The sequence below is a fragment of the Haemorhous mexicanus genome, chromosome 15 (assembly GCF_027477595.1).
Source record: "Haemorhous mexicanus isolate bHaeMex1 chromosome 15, bHaeMex1.pri, whole genome shotgun sequence".
NCBI classification, from domain to species: domain Eukaryota; kingdom Metazoa; phylum Chordata; class Aves; order Passeriformes; family Fringillidae; genus Haemorhous; species Haemorhous mexicanus.
In genome coordinates, this window is record NC_082355.1 from 9,786,145 (window position 1) to 9,806,662 (window position 20,518).

The 20,518-nt window shown below is 43.2% G+C and overlaps 1 protein-coding gene and 1 long non-coding RNA gene across 2 annotated transcripts; one reads left to right on the plus strand and one right to left on the minus strand.

Moving 5' to 3' along the window:
* Positions 1-7,619: 7,619 nt before the first annotated feature.
* Positions 7,620-10,983, minus strand: LOC132334419 (uncharacterized). Its single transcript, XR_009488414.1, has 2 exons — positions 10,846-10,983; positions 7,620-8,851 (listed from the first exon to the last, which is right to left on the minus strand). It is a non-coding gene; the product is annotated as an uncharacterized LOC132334419 (long non-coding RNA).
* SKP1 (S-phase kinase associated protein 1) lies at positions 10,979-20,305 on the plus strand. The gene is made up of 6 exons (XM_059860477.1): positions 10,979-11,102; positions 13,790-13,886; positions 16,107-16,180; positions 17,319-17,462; positions 18,127-18,267; positions 19,034-20,305. Exons 2-6 carry the CDS (start codon positions 13,790-13,792, stop codon positions 19,067-19,069), a joined length of 492 nt encoding a protein of 163 aa, XP_059716460.1. The 5' UTR covers positions 10,979-11,102; the 3' UTR covers positions 19,070-20,305.
* The last annotated feature ends 213 nt before the right edge of the window (positions 20,306-20,518 follow it).

Sequence of the window (20,518 nt, forward strand, 5' to 3'; positions counted from 1 at the left end):
TGGGAAGAGCAACAGTAACTCCAAAGTGTCAGAAAATATTTAACATTCAAACTTTGTTTTCACATGGACCAAAAGACGTGCCATATTCTATACAAAGCCTCTTGTCATCAACAACTGTGACCACTTTAGAATGAACCAGTTCATTGCATGCTGAAGCAACATTGTTGGTCAAGAAACCAGTTTCTGGCATAGCGCTATTTGTAGTTACTTTTGCTTTCTCTGAGAGACTGCAAATAATAAGATGTAGACATTAACACCTCGTGAATACATTTAACTTTCCATTTAGCTATAGCTTTATTCAGCATGACTGTAGATAAGGGTAGCAGCAAACAATCATTGAAGCTTAAAGAACATTTTTAAAATAAGTACCAAGGCCTCATATTTGTTCTGAAACTGTTTGTTTGTTTTATTTTCAGGGAATACTGTTTAATTTAATTGTATTGATTTTTTTTTTGTCTGCACTCAGTTCCCTTTTCCACTCTGCCCTACCATATTGTCCCTTGTAATTGTCCAAGGATAGTGAATTACTTTGAACAGAACTGTTTTTTTCTGTAAAACAATGTTACTGCAGGACAGAGCTGCAGTGTTTTTCATAATAAACTTGTGAACTAAGTATGGAAAAATGTCAAAATTCTAATTGCATCTCAGGTCAGCTGTGGTTTAATAAACTAACATGTAGCTGGATGGGTTTTATAAACTTGCATAGAAATTTCCACCTTATAAATAACTAAAACTGAGGTGATTTGGAGTGTGCTGGAAAACTCTGACCTTCTGAATCTTGTCCCAGGAAGGTGCCTGGGCCTGTGTCTCACAGCTGAGAACAGCTTGCTGGTTACTCACATGTTGCTCTTTCCCTCTTGGTGCTCTACTGAAATACTCAGAAATGGAAGAATATAAGTTCACTTAACTGATTGCGTTGTGGCTTTATTTCAAGTGTAAATCTAAGTTTAAGTCATTTACAATGTAGGTGCTAATACTTAAAATTTTTCTGAAAAACTAAGAATAAAACCAGTTTTGTAAATATTAAAGGAAACAACTTGAAGTTTAGTGCAATGTGTATTTGCCCAGGTTTCCATTCTGAAAAACAGTGGTATGTGGTTTATGTTAACTTCTGTTTAAGTATTTCCTTTCTACTAACTTCTTCAAAGTTTGAACCCAAATTTGATGATTTGGTTCAAAGCTGAAATTCAAATGTTATGCCTTTTTAAGGCTTGTGTGTGAAACTTCTTGGGTACCTCTAAATGATGTACCTGGCTGTTGACTTAGTAGAAGGTCTCTTAATATTCATATTGTTTGAGACTTTTAAGTTTCTTGGGTACAGTGTAGATTCTGTAATAACATGGAGGCTTGTTTTTTAAATTGCTTGTTTCTAAGGGAACACACAGAAATTTTGCAGATGTCCAACTCACCTGGAGGTCTAGTCTTAGACATGATTTTATGAAAAGCTGGAGGACTGCTTAATTCTTTAACTTGCAAAGAAGATGCTGCATTTCACCAAGCATTACTTGATTCCCTTTCAGAAAGGCTCAAGTCACTGCTTTTCCTTCAGCAAAATTTGAGCCTTGTCCTGTAGGTTGGGTTCCAGGTGGCTTCTGGAGACCTCAGTGCTGTAGTTTGATCTCTTACAGGAAGACGTGCATGCTAAAAATAAGTGCATCTGAAGTTGCTTTTTTTAGTATATTGGGAGCTTTTGCTTTGATCACTATTAAAAAAATCCTTTGCTGAGAGTAGTTCACGTTCCATTCCTGTCACTTGTCTTTCTATGTGTTTGTGTAGATGAGACTTCGTGCTTTCATTGATACCATTCCTTCAGGAGGAATGACTTTGCCCTATTTTCTGCTTTCCTCGTTGCTTTAATTGATGTGACTCATCTGCTCTGGCAGGGAGCAGTCCTTTCCTTGCTTCAGTTTCTGTACGCAAATCCAAGTGGTTAGTAAAGTCCATGGACAGTGTTGGAGTCACTCCAGTTTTTGTGCTTTCCTCTATAATGTGATGGTCTGTGTGAAGATTCCAGTGCAAAAACCACATTTTCAAGAAAAAATAGTTGCTGTGATGGAGCACTAACCAGCTGAACAACTCATGTTTGGAAGATGCAAGAGAAGAAACAAAAATACAGATAATTGGAGTTTGATTTATTGGTAGCTGATTGGTAGCTGCAGAAAACTTCCTTTACTTCAGCCTGTGACCATGGTGGCTGTGGAGAAATGAGCAGGTTTTGGAGATCACTAGTAATTCCTCCCATCTCCACAACGCCTGCTGCGTTCCATGCAATACAAACTAGAAGCACAGCTGGAACTCCTGTATTGAGGTGGTTCGGTGTTGAAGTGGAAATATAACACACAATTCTTAGTGGGGAGGGCTGACATTGGGGTTTAGGTTATCAGAAGGCAATTGGGGATGAAATTTTACTTTTCCATAAGCTGTTCTTTCTCTTTTTTTCTTCTTTCTCAGTGCTTGAATGGAGCCAGGAGAATATTGATGGACAAAGGAGGAGGGTTTTTAGCTTTTTAAATTCCATTTTGCATAAGTCATTGGCCATATCATATCAAAGTGAGCACCCTAAACTGCTGCAGGCCTGTCCTAAACTAAGGGCTTATTAAATCAAAAACAAGAGACAAAATGTGTATTATATATATAAAGAGGTGTATAGATTTGCAGATGTCCCCGTCCCCCCCCCCTTCACCCTCTTTCTACACGTTTCTTCTGCCTATTTCCACTCTGTGCTTTGTTCCTCTACTTATGGCCCCCCCTTCACAGATCCCTGGAGCTTGGGGCTGGCTGCTGCCCCAGTCCCTGCTCCATTGCTGCCCAAGCTGCTGCTGTGGGTGGATGTTTGTCCAAGGTAACCAATGTGTGTGACTCTCACCTGGTGCTCATTTTGGATTGTTTTAGCTGCTGATGCTGCTGTATGCACTCAGTATCCCTGTCCCACGTGCCTGGGCAATGTTACCTCGTTTAGGTCTTCTCATCATACCCCAGGATACTGGATGTGGGAGAGTGCAGAGAGAGTGTTACCTCCTTCCCCATGTGTCTGGATGGTGACAGAACAAATTCTGCCCTGTGAAAAAGGCGGTGAGGGGACATCCTGCCAATGGAAGCTGTGTCATTTCACCTGCCTCTGTCTTGGTCCAGTTCCTGTCAAAAGCTCCTCTATTAACAGAAAAACTGCCGAGAGGTGCCAGTTCCTACTGATCCATGTTCTGTGGGAATTTTTTTTTTTTATTTTTAAAATAGTAAACTGAAGCACTGAGTCCTTTTTTAGAAAGCAGTTTTGTTTCAAGGACCTTGGGACAAGTCTTTGCTCTGACAATTAAAAAATTTATCCTGACTTGTAAAGGATTTCCTCCTGTACAAGACAAAACCAAACCGCTATGATAGTGCTGAGTTAATTTTGGGCCTTCTTTCATAGTTCAATAAACACATTCTTTTCCTTAGCAATACTGGAGTGCAGTTCCTGCTCTTGGAGGAGCTGTGACCTTGGGAGGGGGGTGAAGAATAAGTACTCATACTCATTCAGGAAAAATGGTTGTAAGATGTAAGTGTGATCACAATTTCAAATTTCAAATTAAATGTTGCTCCAAATTCAGTGAGTTGAAGGTGTGCCTCACTATACACCTGTTCCACACTCATTTATTGCTTTAATTGCAGCTGGTTTTGTCTGGATGCAGAGCACTCCTGGAAATTCTTAATGTATTTTAAGGGTTGCTGTGTAGTTTAGGCAAATTTTGCTTGAGAAATGGCTTATGTGTTCCATTTTTCTTGCAACAATATTCATGTTTGTATGAGCTTGGATTTTTGGAGCAAAATGTCTGCAAGCAGAGATTTTTGAAGCCTTGTAGAAGGCATTGGGTGCCTTCTGTGTTCCATGGCAGTCATGACACAGAGTATTGGTGTTCTGCAAGGTCTGGGAGAAGGCTGGAAACAGGTTTAAGTGTTAAGTAAAAATCACACTGGACTGTGTAGAAATCTTTCAGTACCCACGAACACACCAACAAAGCCCTGCAGAGTCAGCAGTTCATGAGTCAGCCTTCTGTGGTTTTACAAAAAGTTATTTTGGTGCTCTAATTCATTTGGCTTTACTCCTTCTGGATGGGAATAAAGGCAGGCTGCGTTCTTGAGCAAGGGACCAGAGTGCTTTGGCATATGGACAGGGAAAAAAGGCTGAAACAACACTTTTGGTTTTAAATTAAGCAGTGCTGCAAGTTTTAGCCTTTTAAAACCTGTGCTGGAGCTTAAAAGCTTTAGTCTTTAAGATGAGTTGGACTACTGATCTCTTTAATTACTCTCTGGCGAACAGAACTCTGGGATGGAGACTAAAATGATTGCTGCTGGTATAAATGTATAAAACATTAGTTGCTAATAGTACCTGGGACTGCTAATTAGAGGAGGAGCAGTGTGATCAGGGTGAGCATCCTACATGAGAACTTGCAGGAAAGTGATTTTTAGGAGAACATTCTCCATTTTGCAGCTATTCATGTTGTTGCACAAAGCTGTATAAATTAAACTAAATCTTTGCTTTTCGTCTCTTGACTTCTGTATACATCTTCCTCAGTAGATTTCCCCCAAATACATCTGGGATTTTTGAGATTAAGTTCTTTTGGTTTGTTTTTGTTGCCTTAGTTTGTTTTTTAATTTCAATAAATCTATAAACTGTTTTCCAGATTATGCATTTAAAACCGAAAGTGCTGAACTGTAAAAGAGGAGTGTCCTGTTTACATTGATAATTGCATGATCGATTGGGCTGAAAGGCTTTAGCCTGGCTCCCAAATGTCTTCATTTTTCAGGAGTTTGAGAAAACACCTCCTTACAGCCAGCCTAACCCTAAAGCTTGCTGTGAAGAACATTTATCGTGGCCCTCAGTGCAGGAGTTGGCAGTGATGGCTGCTCTATTCTGCTTCTTTATTCTTTATTTTATAAGGAAAATGGGGGGGGGGGGGGGGGGGGGCTGGATGGGGAGCATACGGCTGGAGAAGCCCTGCCTGGGAGTATCCTGTGGTGGGTGTTACATTCCACGCTTGACCCACTTTTCAGGCAGCTCTGCTCCTTTTCCACTGCTGTGTTTGTCCTCGGGGAAGAGGAATACAGCCGGCTGCTGCTGGAGCAGGGACAATGCCCAGGGGAGGGGGTGCCACAGCTTCCTGGGAGAGAGAAAGGCTGGTGATGGGTTCTGTTTGTCTGGTCATGAGTTTATCCAGCTTTAGCTCAGCCATCTCGAAATGTTATTGGACTGTCCCTTTCTCCCCTGGAATCTCTTAAAATGCTTTGAATGCATTTAAAAATGCTGACTTATGAAACACACTGTATTTATTCCCATGGACTTTGAAACCTCAAAGCAACTGCTCACTATCATCTGTGGCGTCAGAACCAGCCCAGAATCTGCTTTTTGGACTTTGAACGGCTCCGGCGTTGGAGACCAGACAGCCAGACAGCCCTGTAAAACTAACCCACTTCCCTTCCCCTTGTGTTTCTATCAAGGATTTTTACAGTTTTATACGGTACCACTGAAGGTCCTTCCCAAGGCCACCTACAGAAAGTCTGCGCTTTCCATTTTCCCGGGAATGCCCGGGAGCGCATCTCTCCGGGGCTGAGCTCCCTGGCTCTCCCGTCCCTCGGAGCGAGCCCCGGCGCCACCGCGTGGCACTGCCCCGCCTGGCGGCACCGGCTCGTCGTGACCCGCCAGGGCCGGGAGCCGCTCTGCTGCCGTCAAGGCTGACATGCACTGCTTCTAACGTGGCTGCAGGTGGGTGACCCTCACCCTCGGCAGCCAGAGGATCCGGGCTTGGCTCCTCCAGAGTGCTTCAGATGATTTCAGAGGATGCCAGGGCAAAACTGGTACAAAAATCACTGTTTAAATATGGGGAGGTGGAGTGAGGGTGAGATGAGGAAATAGGTGCTGCAAATAGGTTTGAGGTAGGTAGTTCTATTTTCAGTCTTCCTCCTCTTCATCTTCAGTTTTTTAAAGTATCTCGAATCCCCATTGTTATATAAGGGAAATGGGAGTGCAGTTATACGAAGGAATAGAAGCTGATTAAAAAAAAAATCTCACTTGGTGTGTGCTTGACAGGATTTGGTTATTGGGTTTTGTCAGTCCATTGGTGTCTACTCTGCTCCCAGAATCCCCACCTGCCATGCTATGTCTAGCTCTGGGATCCCCAACATCAGAAGAACATGGACCTGCTGGAGCAACACCAGAGGAGGCCCTGGAGATGCTCTGAGGGCTGGAGCCCCGCTGCTCTGGAGCCAGGCTGGGAGAGCTTGGGGTGCTCACCTGGAGAAGAGAAGGCTCCAGGGAGACCTGAGAGGCCCAGTCTCAGCCCCATGCCTAAAAGGGCTACAAAAGAACTGGAGGAGGCCTTGGGACAGGGGCCTAGAGTGACAGGACAAGGGGGAATGGCTTTAAATGGAGAAAAAGCAGGATTAGATTGGATGTTGGGAAGAAATTCTTACCTATGAGTGTGGTGAGGCCCTGGCACAGGTTGCCCAGAGAAGCTGTGGCTGCCCCACCTCTGAAGTGTTCAAGGCCAGGTTGGATGGGACCTTGAGCAATCTGGTCTAGTCCACAACAGAGGGTTGGAACTGGATGAGCTCTAAGGTCCCTGCCAACCCAAACCATTCTAGGATTCTCTGATTCTCTGACCTGGACTCTCACCCAAGTGCTGGGCTCTACCACCCACCATTTTGCATTGCTAGGGTACAACTTCTGTGAAAAGTGACATTGTCTCAAGGATGCTGCTTTAGTACAAATTTTGATGAAGTGGAAATGCAATAATTAGCTTTTTATATAATTAGCTTTTTCAGACTTGTACTGAGAACAAGAATTTTCCTCTTCTGCTGCTGCATTGTTCCAAGACCACTTTAAAAAACAGTGGCCCAGGCCTTTGAGCTCAGCAGTGTCCTTCTACCATCTCTCTTACATGAACAATTCTGATGTTTTCTGGTTTTACAAGGAACCTGTCAGTTCAATTATTTTCAAACTTTATGTGGCTGCTTGTTTTAAAAAATGATCTTCATCTTTTTTAATCCTGAAAAAAACCAGGATGATTTTTGCAGCAAGTCTCATTCTCCCCTACATGTAGATTAGGTTAATTTTCAGATTACATGGTCATATCTGGCTCTCTCCCTGGCTTGCTTCTCCTTCAGTGAATTCAGGATGAGTTCTGTGGATTTTTTTTCTGTGGATTTTTCCAACTTGTCGATGGAGCAAAGCTGAGCTCTTTCAAGCCTGATTGTCATTAGATTTTCACAATGCCACATCACATTTGTATTGAAAAATAACCAGTGTGTTATCTCCATAGTCTCTAAATTACCACCAGCAGCTAAAAAAATTGTGTTTCTCTGTCAAAGTGAAATGTGAGGTGCTCTGAAGAGTGGAGGGCACATTAATTTTTGCCTGAAAGAAACATCCAAGAAGGGAACATGAGGCTGTGGAGCAGATGCAGAGCTGTGTCCAGGTGGCTGCTCCCTCATGTTCAGCACGTTAAACTCTCTTCCTCTGTGGCTGCATGGCTGCTTGACTGGCTGTGCCTGCAGCCCAGGGATGCTGTGAATATGTAGGTCAGGGCTCTTCTGGATCTGATTAAGCATTAAATCAAGCTCAGTTGCTCCAATCTTTTCAGGTATTTGCTTTGGCGTTAAGCTGCTCCCTTCCGCCTCCATGTTCTCAGTGGTCAAAGGCCTTTAATTGTAATTTACCCGTGGCTGATACTGGTGTGATTGTCTGCACTCAGCGGAGCAATGCTCAGCTTTAGGATTACTTGCAGTGCAATCATTACCTGCGTGCAGAACAACTGAAATTGGGCCACCCCTTTTTTAAGCAATCTTGTTTTTGCCTTGCAGCTTTAGCCAGGGATGGGGGTTTGTGCCATGAATACTGACTGACTCACAGGACCTGGGCTATCACCGCTGCAGCTGCTTTTCCACAGCAGATAACGGGAAGCATCTGGAGTGGCTGGGCAGGTTGGTTGTACGATATGTAGGGCACAGTGGGAGGTGCTGTGTGTGATTATGGCATATCTGTCACAGCCATCTGTCTCTTTTTGGGGTGTGGGGTGTTTTGCTGTTTTAACTTTCCCAAACTTCTAATTCAACAGTAGAATTCAAAGTTCACTGAGGATGGAATTTTCTCCTTTGGAAAGCTGTAGAGAGCTGTACCAATTATAATCAACAGTATAATTTTGAATTAAATTTATCCACAACTATAATTAAGCATGGAATTTAGCTTTCTGCCTCTTCCTAGATCCCATTAGATTTGTCTTGTGTTGAGAGCAAACCCCATCCTCCCCTTTGCTGATCCTGATTTGCAGTCTGTGAGCTTGTGCTTGCTGGTCACGAGCCAAATCAGAAACCTTGGTCTTTGGCAACACTGGGAAAGGGAATTTAGAATTTGTAGACAGGTTTTTCACTGGCCACCTTCTCTTATTGTCTGATTCTCTAAACCAAGGAGTTCTAATAAAAATAAAAAATAATAATTTAAGGAAAATAAAGTGGTTTTTAGTGCACTGAATGTGGTTCTCAGCACTGGAGTATGAGATGGCGTGATTATGGAATAAAGAGGTAAATGTGATGCTGGTACAATAAAAAAGTCATGTTAGATGTAGTCTGGAGGCTTCACACTCTACACATGAGACACATAAATTAAAAATGAAAATTAGGTCCCATTCAATGGTGAACAAAGAGCTTATGTGCTTATCAACAGCAGGATCTCTGAGGAACTTCTGTTAGTGTCCAAGTCTGCTGCCAAGCATCACCTGGCTGTTCACTCAGCTGTTAGGAAGAGTTCCAGGGGAGCACACATTACAGAAGCACACAGTAATCCAGGCTGGAAGGGACCACAGAGGTGACCTGGATCCACCTGCAAAGTCAGATCAGGTTGCTCAGAGCTGTATTCAAATCTGCTCTAACAAGCTGCTCAGCATCCTAAAGCCCATGGAACAAGCTTCCCAAGTCAGGCAGCTGCCTCCAACAGTTCTTTGGAATTTATACAGAGGCCTGTTCTAAGTGATATGCTCTGATATAGAACTCCCAGGTGATCAGCTGAGCTCTAGGTGGTCCTTTCTGGCTGAGAATCTATTTGAGTCTTCCCTCTCTCCAGAGACACAGCCCCAAAGAACAAGGTATTTAATACTGAATACTTTTCTAATTGTAGTCTCACTTGTTATGTGAGATAGATACTGGCACAGATTGCCCAGAGAAGCTGTGGCTACCCCACTCCTGGAAGTGTCCAATGCCAGGTTGGATGAGGCCCTGAGCAACCTGATCTAGTGGGAGGTGTACCTTAACATTCTATGATTCTAGGTCTACTCTCAGATGGAAGGGAAGGGAGCAAAGAGGGAAGGGAGCAAGGAATACTTGACACTTCATTGCCTTGGCTACTGAACTCAGCAAAACAAGATTCTCAACTAAGAAATTCTGAATCCTGGGAAAAATCATCATGTTAGAAGATATTTTCCAGTGTGTCTGAAAAAAAAGGATTTGTTCCCTAATATGTGGGGTGCACAGCCTGGGACTCTCTGGAGCCCCAAGAGACAGGAAACTGACTTCGCACAGAAACAGTAAGGTTGGAAAACATCTCCAAGACTGCCAAGTCCAACCCTTGATTGATCAGCACGTTGTGAACCAGAGCCAAGCAGTGCCACGTTCAGTTGTTTCTTGCACATCTCCACGGACAGTGACTCCACCTCCGTGCCAGTGCTAGACCCCTTTCAGGGAAGAAATCCTTGCTGATGTCCAACCTGAACTTCCCCTGGTGCTGCCTGAGGCTATAAATGATGCTGTACTCTGCAGTGTGGTGCTGTTGCAGGTATCAGTGTGCTTACAGGCACCCTGGCTGTGTCTGCACTGGAGTGATGTGAAAACATGCTTTTTGGATCCTAAAACATTTTTGTTTAGGACTGGAAGTAAAGCGAAGTGTCAGAATCCTGCGTTGTCACTATTTAAATACTTTGCCTACTTGAAAGCCATTTTGCCATGGAGAGCTGACACAAAGCTGGGCTCAGCAGCAGAGCATGGAGTGTGTACTGTGACAGCACAGCACAGCCTTTGGACACTTCACAGCGACATGAGGGCTCATACCCTGCCCTTCCTCACAACGCAAAACCCTTTACGTACCCTTTTTTTTCCCCCTGAAAACAGTACCTGTTGCTTTCTAGCACACACTGGTGACCTAGCAGCTGTCACCCGTGCTTGGGGCAGTGCTCAGGTGGGGCTGTGCTAACACAAAGGCCTGGGCTGTGTTTGGGTGCCCAGCTTTGCTCTGCTCCTCGGCCCGGGGGCTCTTTGCAGAGCCGGTGTCCGGAGACGCTTTCAAAGGCTGAGCTAGAGCAGCCTGTAATTCCCGGCGGCACCTAAGGCAGATGTTCTGTGAGCACCACTCAGAGCTAAATCCATTTCCGGCTCCATGAAAGCTCCCGCACGTATTTCCACTGGAGGAAGGCTCTCTGATGCTGAAACAATTTTAAACTAGCCAGTTCTTCAATGCTGTTTTTCGGCTAAAATGTCTTCCCCTCTGGCGATGGGATTTCGCCGCGTTTACCTGCGGGAAGCCTCCACAGATACTAGCAGGATCACCCCGCTTACCCCCGGGCCTGGCCTTTCTCCCCGTGAAGGAAAATCAGCACCGTGGGCGTTCTGGGGCGAGCCCGCGTTACCCCGAATGACCGATTTCACCACACCACCTGCCACCCTTGGAGAGCACCGAGCCAGCCCCCCGCCACCCTCACGGACAGCCCAGACTCGCAGAGCCCGTTCCACCCAGCCCGCAGGGGGGGGCCTTGGCCTCCCTCTATTGTGCGGCTTCTGGCGCGGCTGCGTCGCTGCCTGAAAAACCCTCCACCGGCCGCTACTTACCCCCTCGAACTCGTTTCGGCTCCGCTCCCCGCTCCGCACATCGCGGAAGGCGGCGCGAGTACCGGATTTCACCGGTTGGAAGCCCCGGTGGGGTGTTTTGCTCAGGCGTTCGCGGAGGACAGCCCGGGCGTTGCGAGGCGGCGGGAGGCGGGTCCTCCCCCTCCCCCGCTCGGTATAAGAGCGCCGCCGCAGTCAGGCCTGAGCGCCGCCACCGCCTCCTCACGGTCCGTTCGCGGAGCCGCTGCCGCCGCCTCACGGTGAGGCCCGGGGCGGGGGGGTTCGCGGGGGCAGCGGTAGGAGCTGTGTGGGCGCGGCGGGCCCGGTCTGCCGCGGACGGAGGGTCGGGAGGCCGTGGCGTGATTGCGGGGGCCGGGGCGGGTGGAAAGACGGGCGCTCCTGGGCCGTGCAGGGATGGAGCGCCCGGTGTTCGCTGGGCCAGGGCCCTCCCGGGCCGTGCGGGAATGAAGCTCCCGCGGGGGTGGCGTGGGGAGCGCTGCCCGCGGGGGTGATGAGTGAAGCCTCCGAGCAGACCGAGCCTCCCCCCCGCGGCTCCCGGGCGGCTGTGCCTCTCCCCTCCCCGCTCCCCCGGCCCCCCGTGACCGCAGCGGCCGCGCCTCAGGTGTGAGTGCGTTACCTGGCTCCTGGTTACCGGCGCTGACGCGGGAGGCGAGGGGGAAGCAGCGGGCATCCATCCGGAATGGCGATGGGAGGCGCATCTGTAGGTGGCTGAGCTCGGCGTTTCGGGCTTAGACGAGTAAATTACTGCTGTAATTCAGGTTTGGCTTGAGGTCGGCTCTCAGCCTGTTGTGTTGTTGTTTGACAACAACAGTCCTTTTAGGACTGGTTTGCTTAGTCACCCAGTGGTGCTGCTGCCTAGGGACTGTCATCTGCCGGAGCTGTACTGCAGCTTACTAAAAATTAGTTTTTTTTTTTCCTATTTTCTAGGAAACTGAGTTCAGTGGTGTAAAAAAAGAAGAAATTTTGATGAAATTCTGATGTGTTGTCAATGATAAGGCAGTAGTTTCACTTCATTCTACTTGTTTCAGACCCTCAGTAATAACTGCAAGTCTTGTTAGAAGAAGGTTTGGGTGATAGGAAGGGAATATCCTTGCTGGGGCTTCCCTGGCTAAGATAGCATCCCTGCCTGGCTCTGCTGTGCAGCATTATGTAAGCTCAGGCTCGGGGAGGCTGGCGGTGGAGCTAAGTTTGTTCTGGAGTGATCCCAGGCAGTCACTGCAAGAACAGATGCATTAAATTTAAAATGTGTGCCTACAGCACTTTTTCTAAACATTATTCAAGCTGCTAACACAGAACTGTGCTGTAGTCCAGATTCTGGTTTTGTGTGTGTGTGTATATATATATATACATACACACACATATATATATATATATACGCACACACATGTATATACTCACAGACACACACAACTGTACCTTTGGAACAGTCATGACTGTGTTCCTCCAGAACACCCATTGTAATTAGAAGTAGCACTGTCATATAGGGTTACATTGCTGTGTAAACATTAACTGGCTGCTCACTGCCAAATGGAAATTAAAGCATTGAGGACTCGGGGCTGGTGTGAGCTGCTTAATAACACGTGTTGGCCGAGCCTCCCGTGGCCTGGGTTTGCACGGTGTTGTCAGGCTCAGCCTCACTACACTGATGAGCTTCCAGAAAGTGGTAATGGAGGTTTGCTTCAAGTGGTCCAATTAATTAACTGTTGATAGCTCAAGTACTACTGTGAGGCACTAGTGTGTGAAGCTGGTAAGTTTGGTGGGGGGAGAATGGAGGCAGTTTAATTGCCATTGAAATTCTTTGTTCCTAGAGCTGTTCACAGTTGTTGCAGGCTGTGCAAACACATGCTTCAGTGATCTTGAAGCAGGTAACTCGAGGACTAAAAAAGAAAGTAAACTGTTGCAATGGCTTGCTGCTAACAAATATTTTGAGTGGTAAAGGAACTTACAACACATTCTCCTAGCTGGTTGAGAACGAATTTATAAAATTTATGTGGCCAGACAGTTGTGTTTACAGTGCCTTTGGTTGGCTCAAGTGCACATACCCCACTGTCTGTGTGTGTAGTTTCAGCCAGGAGTTGAAATCTCCTGGCTGCTATGTCATGTGCTTTTCTTCTGGGTTTCAGTTGTTACATATCTGGAATTATGCTTTGTTTTGTAGAATTTGATTGTGTTTTTGCTAATGACATCTTTCAAGCCTGCTGCCTCTTTATTGTAGGTCTTACTACAGTTTGGTTGGGAAACTTTGTTAAACTGCATGGTTGTCTCAGACGCTATCAAAGTTCTGATCTTGCTTCCTGCTTTGCAAGGGCAGTAGTGAGTGCTGAAGGCCTTCCTTGTAGGAGTTTATTGCTTTTAATCTCTTCAGAAAACCAAATGTTTTTCTGGAGGAAAGCCTTTGATCCTGAGTAACCTGGTCTGTTTAACTCTGTTTGGACCAAGGGAGGCTGAACTCAACTGTCTAGAGGAATTCCTTCCAACCTCAGTGTTATGATTCTGTTCCAGAGGCTATCGTTTGAAACTGCTTTTGAGATCTGACATTGTTTGAGCAGTTGAAGTGAGTTGGATTTGAAAGCAAGCGGTGTTTTGGAAGTGTTGAAATTTTTTTCAAGAGAAAGAGAGCTGTAGTGTTATACTGGGGAAAAAAGCACTATTGACTAATCTGTGTATTTTTTGCTTTCAAGTTAAGGAAAAAAAGCTCATGAATTAGTGTTAGACTTCAGTCAATCCTTGTTTCTTAAACATGAGGATTAATGAATTTAGGGCTGTTGATTCAAGGAGTGAATAATCTGAGTGCACCTTAAGTGGCATTGGGCTATCTGCTGTTGGGAAGAAACAATTTCAGCAGTAAAGATGCACATATTTGAGTTAGCTGAACATGCAACATCTGCTGAATATTTGTGTGGAAATAACTGTCCTTCTCTTGTAGATGCCTTCAATTAAACTGCAGAGTTCAGATGGAGAAATCTTCGAAGTTGATGTGGAAATTGCGAAACAGTCTGTGACTATAAAGACTATGCTGGAAGGTAAGAGTGTGAGACCCTGAGGAAGCTCTTGGACAGGAATTGAGACATGCTGATGCTGTGCTGAAAAAGGATTCCAGGTCTATGGAGCAGTTTGCTGTCTCCTGCCTGAACAGCTGTACCTCCTGCTGTTGTAGCTGAAACTGTTTAGGGTGGATATGCTCTTGTTAAAAGCATTTGTCACTAAAATACAAGCAGCCCACTACTTTGTCTACAGTTTACTTCAGTTTTGTGAGAGTTAAGCCAACAGAACATTAATAATATTTAAAACTTCAGTTTATTTAATCACAAAAACCAGTCTTAGAATGTAAATACCACTTGTATGGAGTGAGAGATAATAAATCATAGCAGTAAAGAGCTGAAGTTAAACCTGTATTGTAAGCTTGTGAATGCTGTTAAATTATTTGGGATAAATACTTAGGTCTGATATCCTGCTGACTTAAATTTGAAACAAAAGAACTCATGGCGGGGGAGGGGAAATCTGCCAGATGGCTGGGATACAGAGCAAACTGTCTAATCCCTCTAGTGCAAATCCTCATTGTTACTGGTGGTTTTTTCTAGTTTTTGGATGTATTAATGAATTAACTTGGAAACTATTATTTCTGTACATGTAGTTAATATTACACTCTTACATGTAAATGTTTGGTTGTGACACCTTATGAGAACAGTAAAAATAAGGTTGAATTATGTCAGGCATTGAATGCTTCTATTCTGTTAATAAGATGCTGTTGAACATGGCTGGCAACACAAAGAGGAAATGGAATGCATTAGGGTGCACAATTCTCAGTTTTCTCCTGCTGGACTTGTGCCATTGTTGGTGTTTAGTGACCCTCAGCTGGAGATGGACGGAAGTTATTCATGGGAAATGTGTAAGCTGGGCTCCATAAACTTACCTCTTTCTAACCTGGGAGAGAACCAGTCTGCTAGCACAGGTGAAATGCATTTTCAGTGCAGGAGGCTGAGCATCAATTAATGTTTTGTGTGTTGGGTGCTGCAGTTGAGAGAGGAGGAGCTGAAAGTTTAGGTTGTACTGAGCACCATAGGACTGCCATTGAAATGTCCATTTTCTGCTAACAGATAAAATTGCTGTTTCAGAGGTGATGGTGAAAAGTCAAGTGGAGTTGACTGAAGTTCAGATATTGCTTGAATTATTTCAGTATCTTTTAATGGCAGTGTTTCAGTTCTGAATCTGTGGCGTCATTTCAAGTAAAATAGTGTTAATTAGCATTCCACTGATAACAACAGTAGCAGACTTGCCGAAGTACAGAAGTACATGATTTTTATCATGTACAAATTTGAGATGTGATGGTCATATGTTCTTAAAAATTAGGTTCCTTGGTGGTGTAGAATTGGCTCATCTGTGCATGTAATGAGTGAAGGTCTGCATTGTTAGTCAATTACATAACGAATTCCAAGATGTCTTTGACAGCTAGGGTGTCATCCAACTGTTACATTTGGCTAATAAAAAAAGCACATTCTTTAATCAAAGATGGCTAATGTGGTACTTGTTCTGTGTATCAAGTTGAAACTTTAATTATCTTTTTTGCCTTATTTTTACATTGATTCCTTGATCATATCAAGGGGACAAATCCAAATCTCTCTGGAGCGTGCTGACAAGCTTTTAAAACATGGAGTGTTTGAAACATGCTTTATAAATGCTTTTTTTGATGGAAGGATTTGTGCTGCTGTCTTACCATGTGAGACTTCTTCAGCTGGTACAGGATCAATATGAGTGATTCAGAGCCTGAGAGCAGCACTTCTGTGGCTACAGTATTTCCTGCTCATGCAGAGGACAAGATGCTGTGTCTGTTTACCACAGTAGATTTGAATTCTTGTTTAATCATTAATGGGATGGGAGCCCTCAGTTAGAACTTGTGGGTTGAAACTGTGTATGTGGTAAAAATACACAAATGTTTGTCAGATTGTTCAGCATCTGAGTTCATATTCAGAACACTGAGTTAGCAAGTGACAGCTTAGCTGATGGTTTGTAGATACTGTCATTTGATGAGGCAGCCTTATCAGCCACTTAACCTCAGCTTGGTATAACCTAGGATGCATAATGCAGCCATAGCTCCACACAGCCTTCCAAAAGCTCCTTACTTCACAGTTTAGAGGTCCTTTGTTACCAATCTTCAGTGTTGTCAAAATAGTGAAAAACTGATGAAGCATCCCAGTTCAGTAAATGGTTTTGTCTGCCAATTGCTGTCATTTTTCCATTTTTAGATTTGGGAATGGATGATGAAGGTGATGATGACCCAGTCCCTCTTCCAAATGTTAATGCAGCCATCTTAAAAAAGGTAAGATGATGAAAGCTGTTGTGCTCTATGAGAGTAAAGAAATGTAAAATTCATCTTCGAGTTGGGTATTATGAACTACTAGATCAAAAATATTTTTCATGTGCTGCAAGCTTAACCAAATCAAGGTGCATGAACGTGGGCATGTGGGCTGAGGCTGGCAGGTGGGTGATGGCAGAGTATGTGCAGGGGTAACCTGGAACAGCAGCTGTAAGGCAGACAGGCTTCCTAAGGAAGTGGTGCTGGGCACCTCTGTACACTGGCATTTCATGGTGTTAAAGCACTGGTTTTAACTGGTTTCTGTGAACTGAGGAGGCTGTTCATGAGATGCAAATGTTTGGAGAAAGGATTAAGGGACAGGCAGTGGCAGTCACTGTATCTGGGTGGCGGTGACAGTGCTTAAGAGACACTGTGTGCCTTTGGTGGCATTAAATTCATTAACAGACCATGGGCATTGGGTCAGGGGAGTAAAGTGTAGTTGTGTGGTGTCCAAGATTCTCTATGCTTTCAAATAGAAAGAGTAGTGCCAAAGTAAGCACCAAATTATTGTGCCTGTTTTGGGGTAAATATAGGGTTAGGAATTGTTTCCTAGTGAACAGACACATAAATAACTTAAATTTGTGAAGTCTCTTGGGCTGGTGAAATGGAATAGGATTTTTCTTGCAGTAGATCCCTGCTTCTTTTATATGTCTGGGTCATGAGATTTGCATGTTCCCAAACTTAGGGGAAAAAAACCAAAATAAACCCCAAACCAACACTAATGGCAAACTTGCTGGCTGAACTTTGTACTGGGTGAAGGTGACCTGTTGGTAGCTATTACCACTCTGCTCTCTTCTCCTGTATAGTGTCTGCTTAATACAAAGTATGTTTCTGCAAACAGATTGAATACAGCAAAATGAGGTTTAGATTTTCTTTGTACAGCCCATGTGTGTTAGCAGAGGGGCTAATAACTTCATAGCACCAACTGCTGGCTTTTAAGATTAATTAACATGCTTCTAAATCAGTTGGGATTTCTGAAAGCTGTTGTATTCTGGGATTGGGGATCAATCATTCTAATTTCTTCCAAAATGAAATTAAGTTATAGTTGGGGTTTCATGGGAGAATTGCTTGGATAAAACTTTAATATCAAAACAATAATTAGGTGATTCAGTGGTGCACCCATCACAAGGACGATCCACCTCCTCCTGAGGATGATGAGAACAAAGAAAAGAGAACAGATGACATCCCTGTGTGGGATCAAGAGTTTCTGAAAGTAGACCAAGGAACACTTTTTGAACTTATCCTGGTGAGTGTCCTCAAGAAGGGCAAAGGCTGTGCCTTGAAGTTATGCTATATACTTGAGATATAAAGCCTTCATGCTTGAGTTACTTCTTCATTGGAAAGGGGGGGGTATGGGGAGGGCAGGTGGTTCTGGTGGGTACTGGCTGAAATTGGTGAGGATGTTGGAGTGCTTGTTAGCCTAATACTGGTATTAGTGTATACTCACTCATCAATCAAAATACTTTACTAAATTGCACTGTCTTTTATTCTTGTTGCTCTCAAGTCCAAGTTGAGGGCTTATTACTAGTTACAGAGTTCTGGAGATCTGCATAAAAATGAAAATCTGACTTTGGCTGTTAAATTTGTACTGTGTATGGACCTGTGAGCCAACATTACCTGCCTTGGCTAGTTAACAGTACTGCAGCACTGAAGGTCTTGGATGTTTGCAGACTTCTGAAAGCTATTTGTAAAGGGTGGAGCAGGAGGAGTGTTTTTCATGGTACAAATGACTACCTTCTATTTGGCAAGCAAGTGTTAGGTAGTGTCCCTTGAAGGTTTTAGCTAAAAGCTTCTCAAAGTGGAGATGATCTGTTTGCATACAGTGTTCTAAAATTTCTAAAACTTCTGTAGTGCATCTGCAGAGAAAGAATATTGATATGGAGGCTTTAAATCTGAAAACTCTTTCACAGGCTGCAAATTATTTGGACATCAAAGGTTTGCTGGATGTCACATGCAAGACAGTGGCAAACATGATCAAGGGTAAAACTCCAGAAGAAATTCGAAAGACATTCAATATTAAGAATGACTTCACTGAAGAGGAAGAAGCACAGGTACTTGGTCTGGGTTTAATTACAATTTAGATGGTTGTTTGTCCTGAATTATTGTGTGGTGCTTCATAACTCAATTTGTGATGCAGCAGACTTGTTACCATTAAATGTAAACTAATGCATTAACTCATCACTGGGGTGCTACTAGCAGAAGACTTTGTCTACCATGCTTGCAGCCCATTACCTGAAAAGGTCAAACCAAAATGTACTGATTTTTCTAACTCCAGCATATTTAATAAGGCATGTAGGATCATTTGTGAGAGTCTTAGTTTGCGGGTTTGGGGCAGTCATGGCAATGCTGAAGATGTATTGCTGCATGTGGCTGGAGAGGTAAGTTTGGGTTCTCTAAGTAACAAACTCATTGATCTTAAAACTTGACCAACAAACCAGATGCAAAATGGTGGAGTTGGGGAAAAAGCAGAACATAATGCCTGGTTTCAATACAGGGCAATGAGTTGTAGATTTTTGAGGGTATTTTTCAATGCAGTGTTATAAACTGCTTGGACTTCAGATATTCCATTTGCTTTTCTTGGTTGGAAAATTTCAGATTTGATCAAACTTAGGCATGAAAAACCTGGCTTACCTTGATAGATTTTACAATTATCTATCTTCCAATTTGGAAGATAGATAATTGTAAAATCTGTGTGAAAAACTAATGCTGCTCCAAGTTTGTCTCTGTGCAGTAAATAATCCTGAATGCTTGTGGGTATTTACAGCCAAAGGCTTAGAATTTCACTGCAACATACTAATGGTTAAACTGCTCTTGCAGGTACGTAAAGAGAACCAGTGGTGTGAAGAGAAATGAAGTTTTGTGCCTGACACTCGAACACTGTAAGGATTGTTCCAAATACTAGTTGCACTGCCCTGTTCATAATTGTTAATATTAGACAAATGCAGCAGCAAATGAAGTTGTGTTAGCAGGATGTTGTTCCCTTTGCATGTGTAGTGTTTTTTTGAGTACAGATCTAGATCTGAGTTTTTACTAGTGTAATTGGATATCTTTTTACTTTGCAATGAATAAAACTGATCTAAGTGTGGGTTCTTATGGGAAGTAGCACTTAAGGTTGTCATTTTCATTACACTTTTAAACTGTTGAAGTCCAGATATAGTGCTAAGGATTGATTCTGTTGTAAATAAAAACATCTAGAACTTCTTCCTCAAGAAGAGCAAAACGCATGTATTTACAGGGTATTTAACTTCAGAAAGAAAAACAAACTAGAATTTGTCTTGGGGAACTAGATGATATAAAAATGTTACTGGATTTCTTACAAAAGCATTGTGGAAAAAAATTAAATGTTACTTAAAGCTATATAATTTTCAAGATGGTTTTTGTCCTGCATTTAAAAAAAAAATTCAATATTTGACCACTTTCTTGTCCTTTTAGTCTTGCCTTATAGACTAGTGAAAATGTGATTTAGAGCTAAACAAGCTCCTGACAGTTAAATTTGAATACTTCAGCCATGTCTTGAAGACCTGCCTCTAGGTGATAGCAAATAAAGTGTGTTGCTTTATGCACAGGATGGGTGTGTTTTTATACATATTACTGTTTAAAGTGGAATCCAGATTTGACCAAAAATGACTGACATTACCAAAGTTAATATTGTTGACCTGTGCATGCCATTAGTGGCTGGTTTTTAGGCAGTTTTAAAGACCCTTGTGATGTAGCTCTTGGAAACATGGTTTCATGTGTCCACAGGAAATCTTTTGCCTATGTATGTGATACTTCAGCTTGTAGAGACTTAATTATTGCATACAAAGCTAATGCAATATCAAGCTTAACTTCTTTGGACAAAGCCACTTGCAACTAGTTGAACAGTAACTGGTTTTCTGATTTTTTTTTTTTTTTTTTTACAGTTCCCTTATAGGGAGTAGGGGATGGTTGTGTGGTAGATCTTTGAGGTGTGCTCTTAGCTTGTATTGCATTCCATTCTCTGTATAAACCTTAGAGTAGAATGAACCTTAATAAACATACTTATCTCACTTGAAATATTGGTGTTTCACTTCTGAATTAATAAAGAGCTTTTAAACTTTTGTTTGCAAATGGTTCTAGTTATTTGGAACTAGACAGTTTTGCTGTCACTTATTACTGAGTGTAGAAATAATAGCACTGAGGCAGTGGTTAATTGAAATAAAACAGATATAAAGTTTTTAAGTGACTAATGCAGGGTCAGACATAGTTGGCAAATTTGAGATGAAGTTGGGTGATGGTTTAATATCCAGAGATATTTTTTGATGGCTTACCAAGATTGCCTAC

Excerpts from the sequence above, each read along its gene's own strand:
- SKP1 (XM_059860477.1), top strand. The coding sequence starts at position 13,790 with ATGCCTTCAATTAAACTGCAGAGTTCAGATGGAGAAATCTTCGAAGTT. Across the intron at positions 16,181-17,318 it reads ATGCAGCCATCTTAAAAAAG|GTGATTCAGTGGTGCACCCA; the intron begins GTAAGATGATGA and ends AACAATAATTAG. Across the intron at positions 18,268-19,033 it reads CTGAAGAGGAAGAAGCACAG|GTACGTAAAGAGAACCAGTG; the intron begins GTACTTGGTCTG and ends CTGCTCTTGCAG.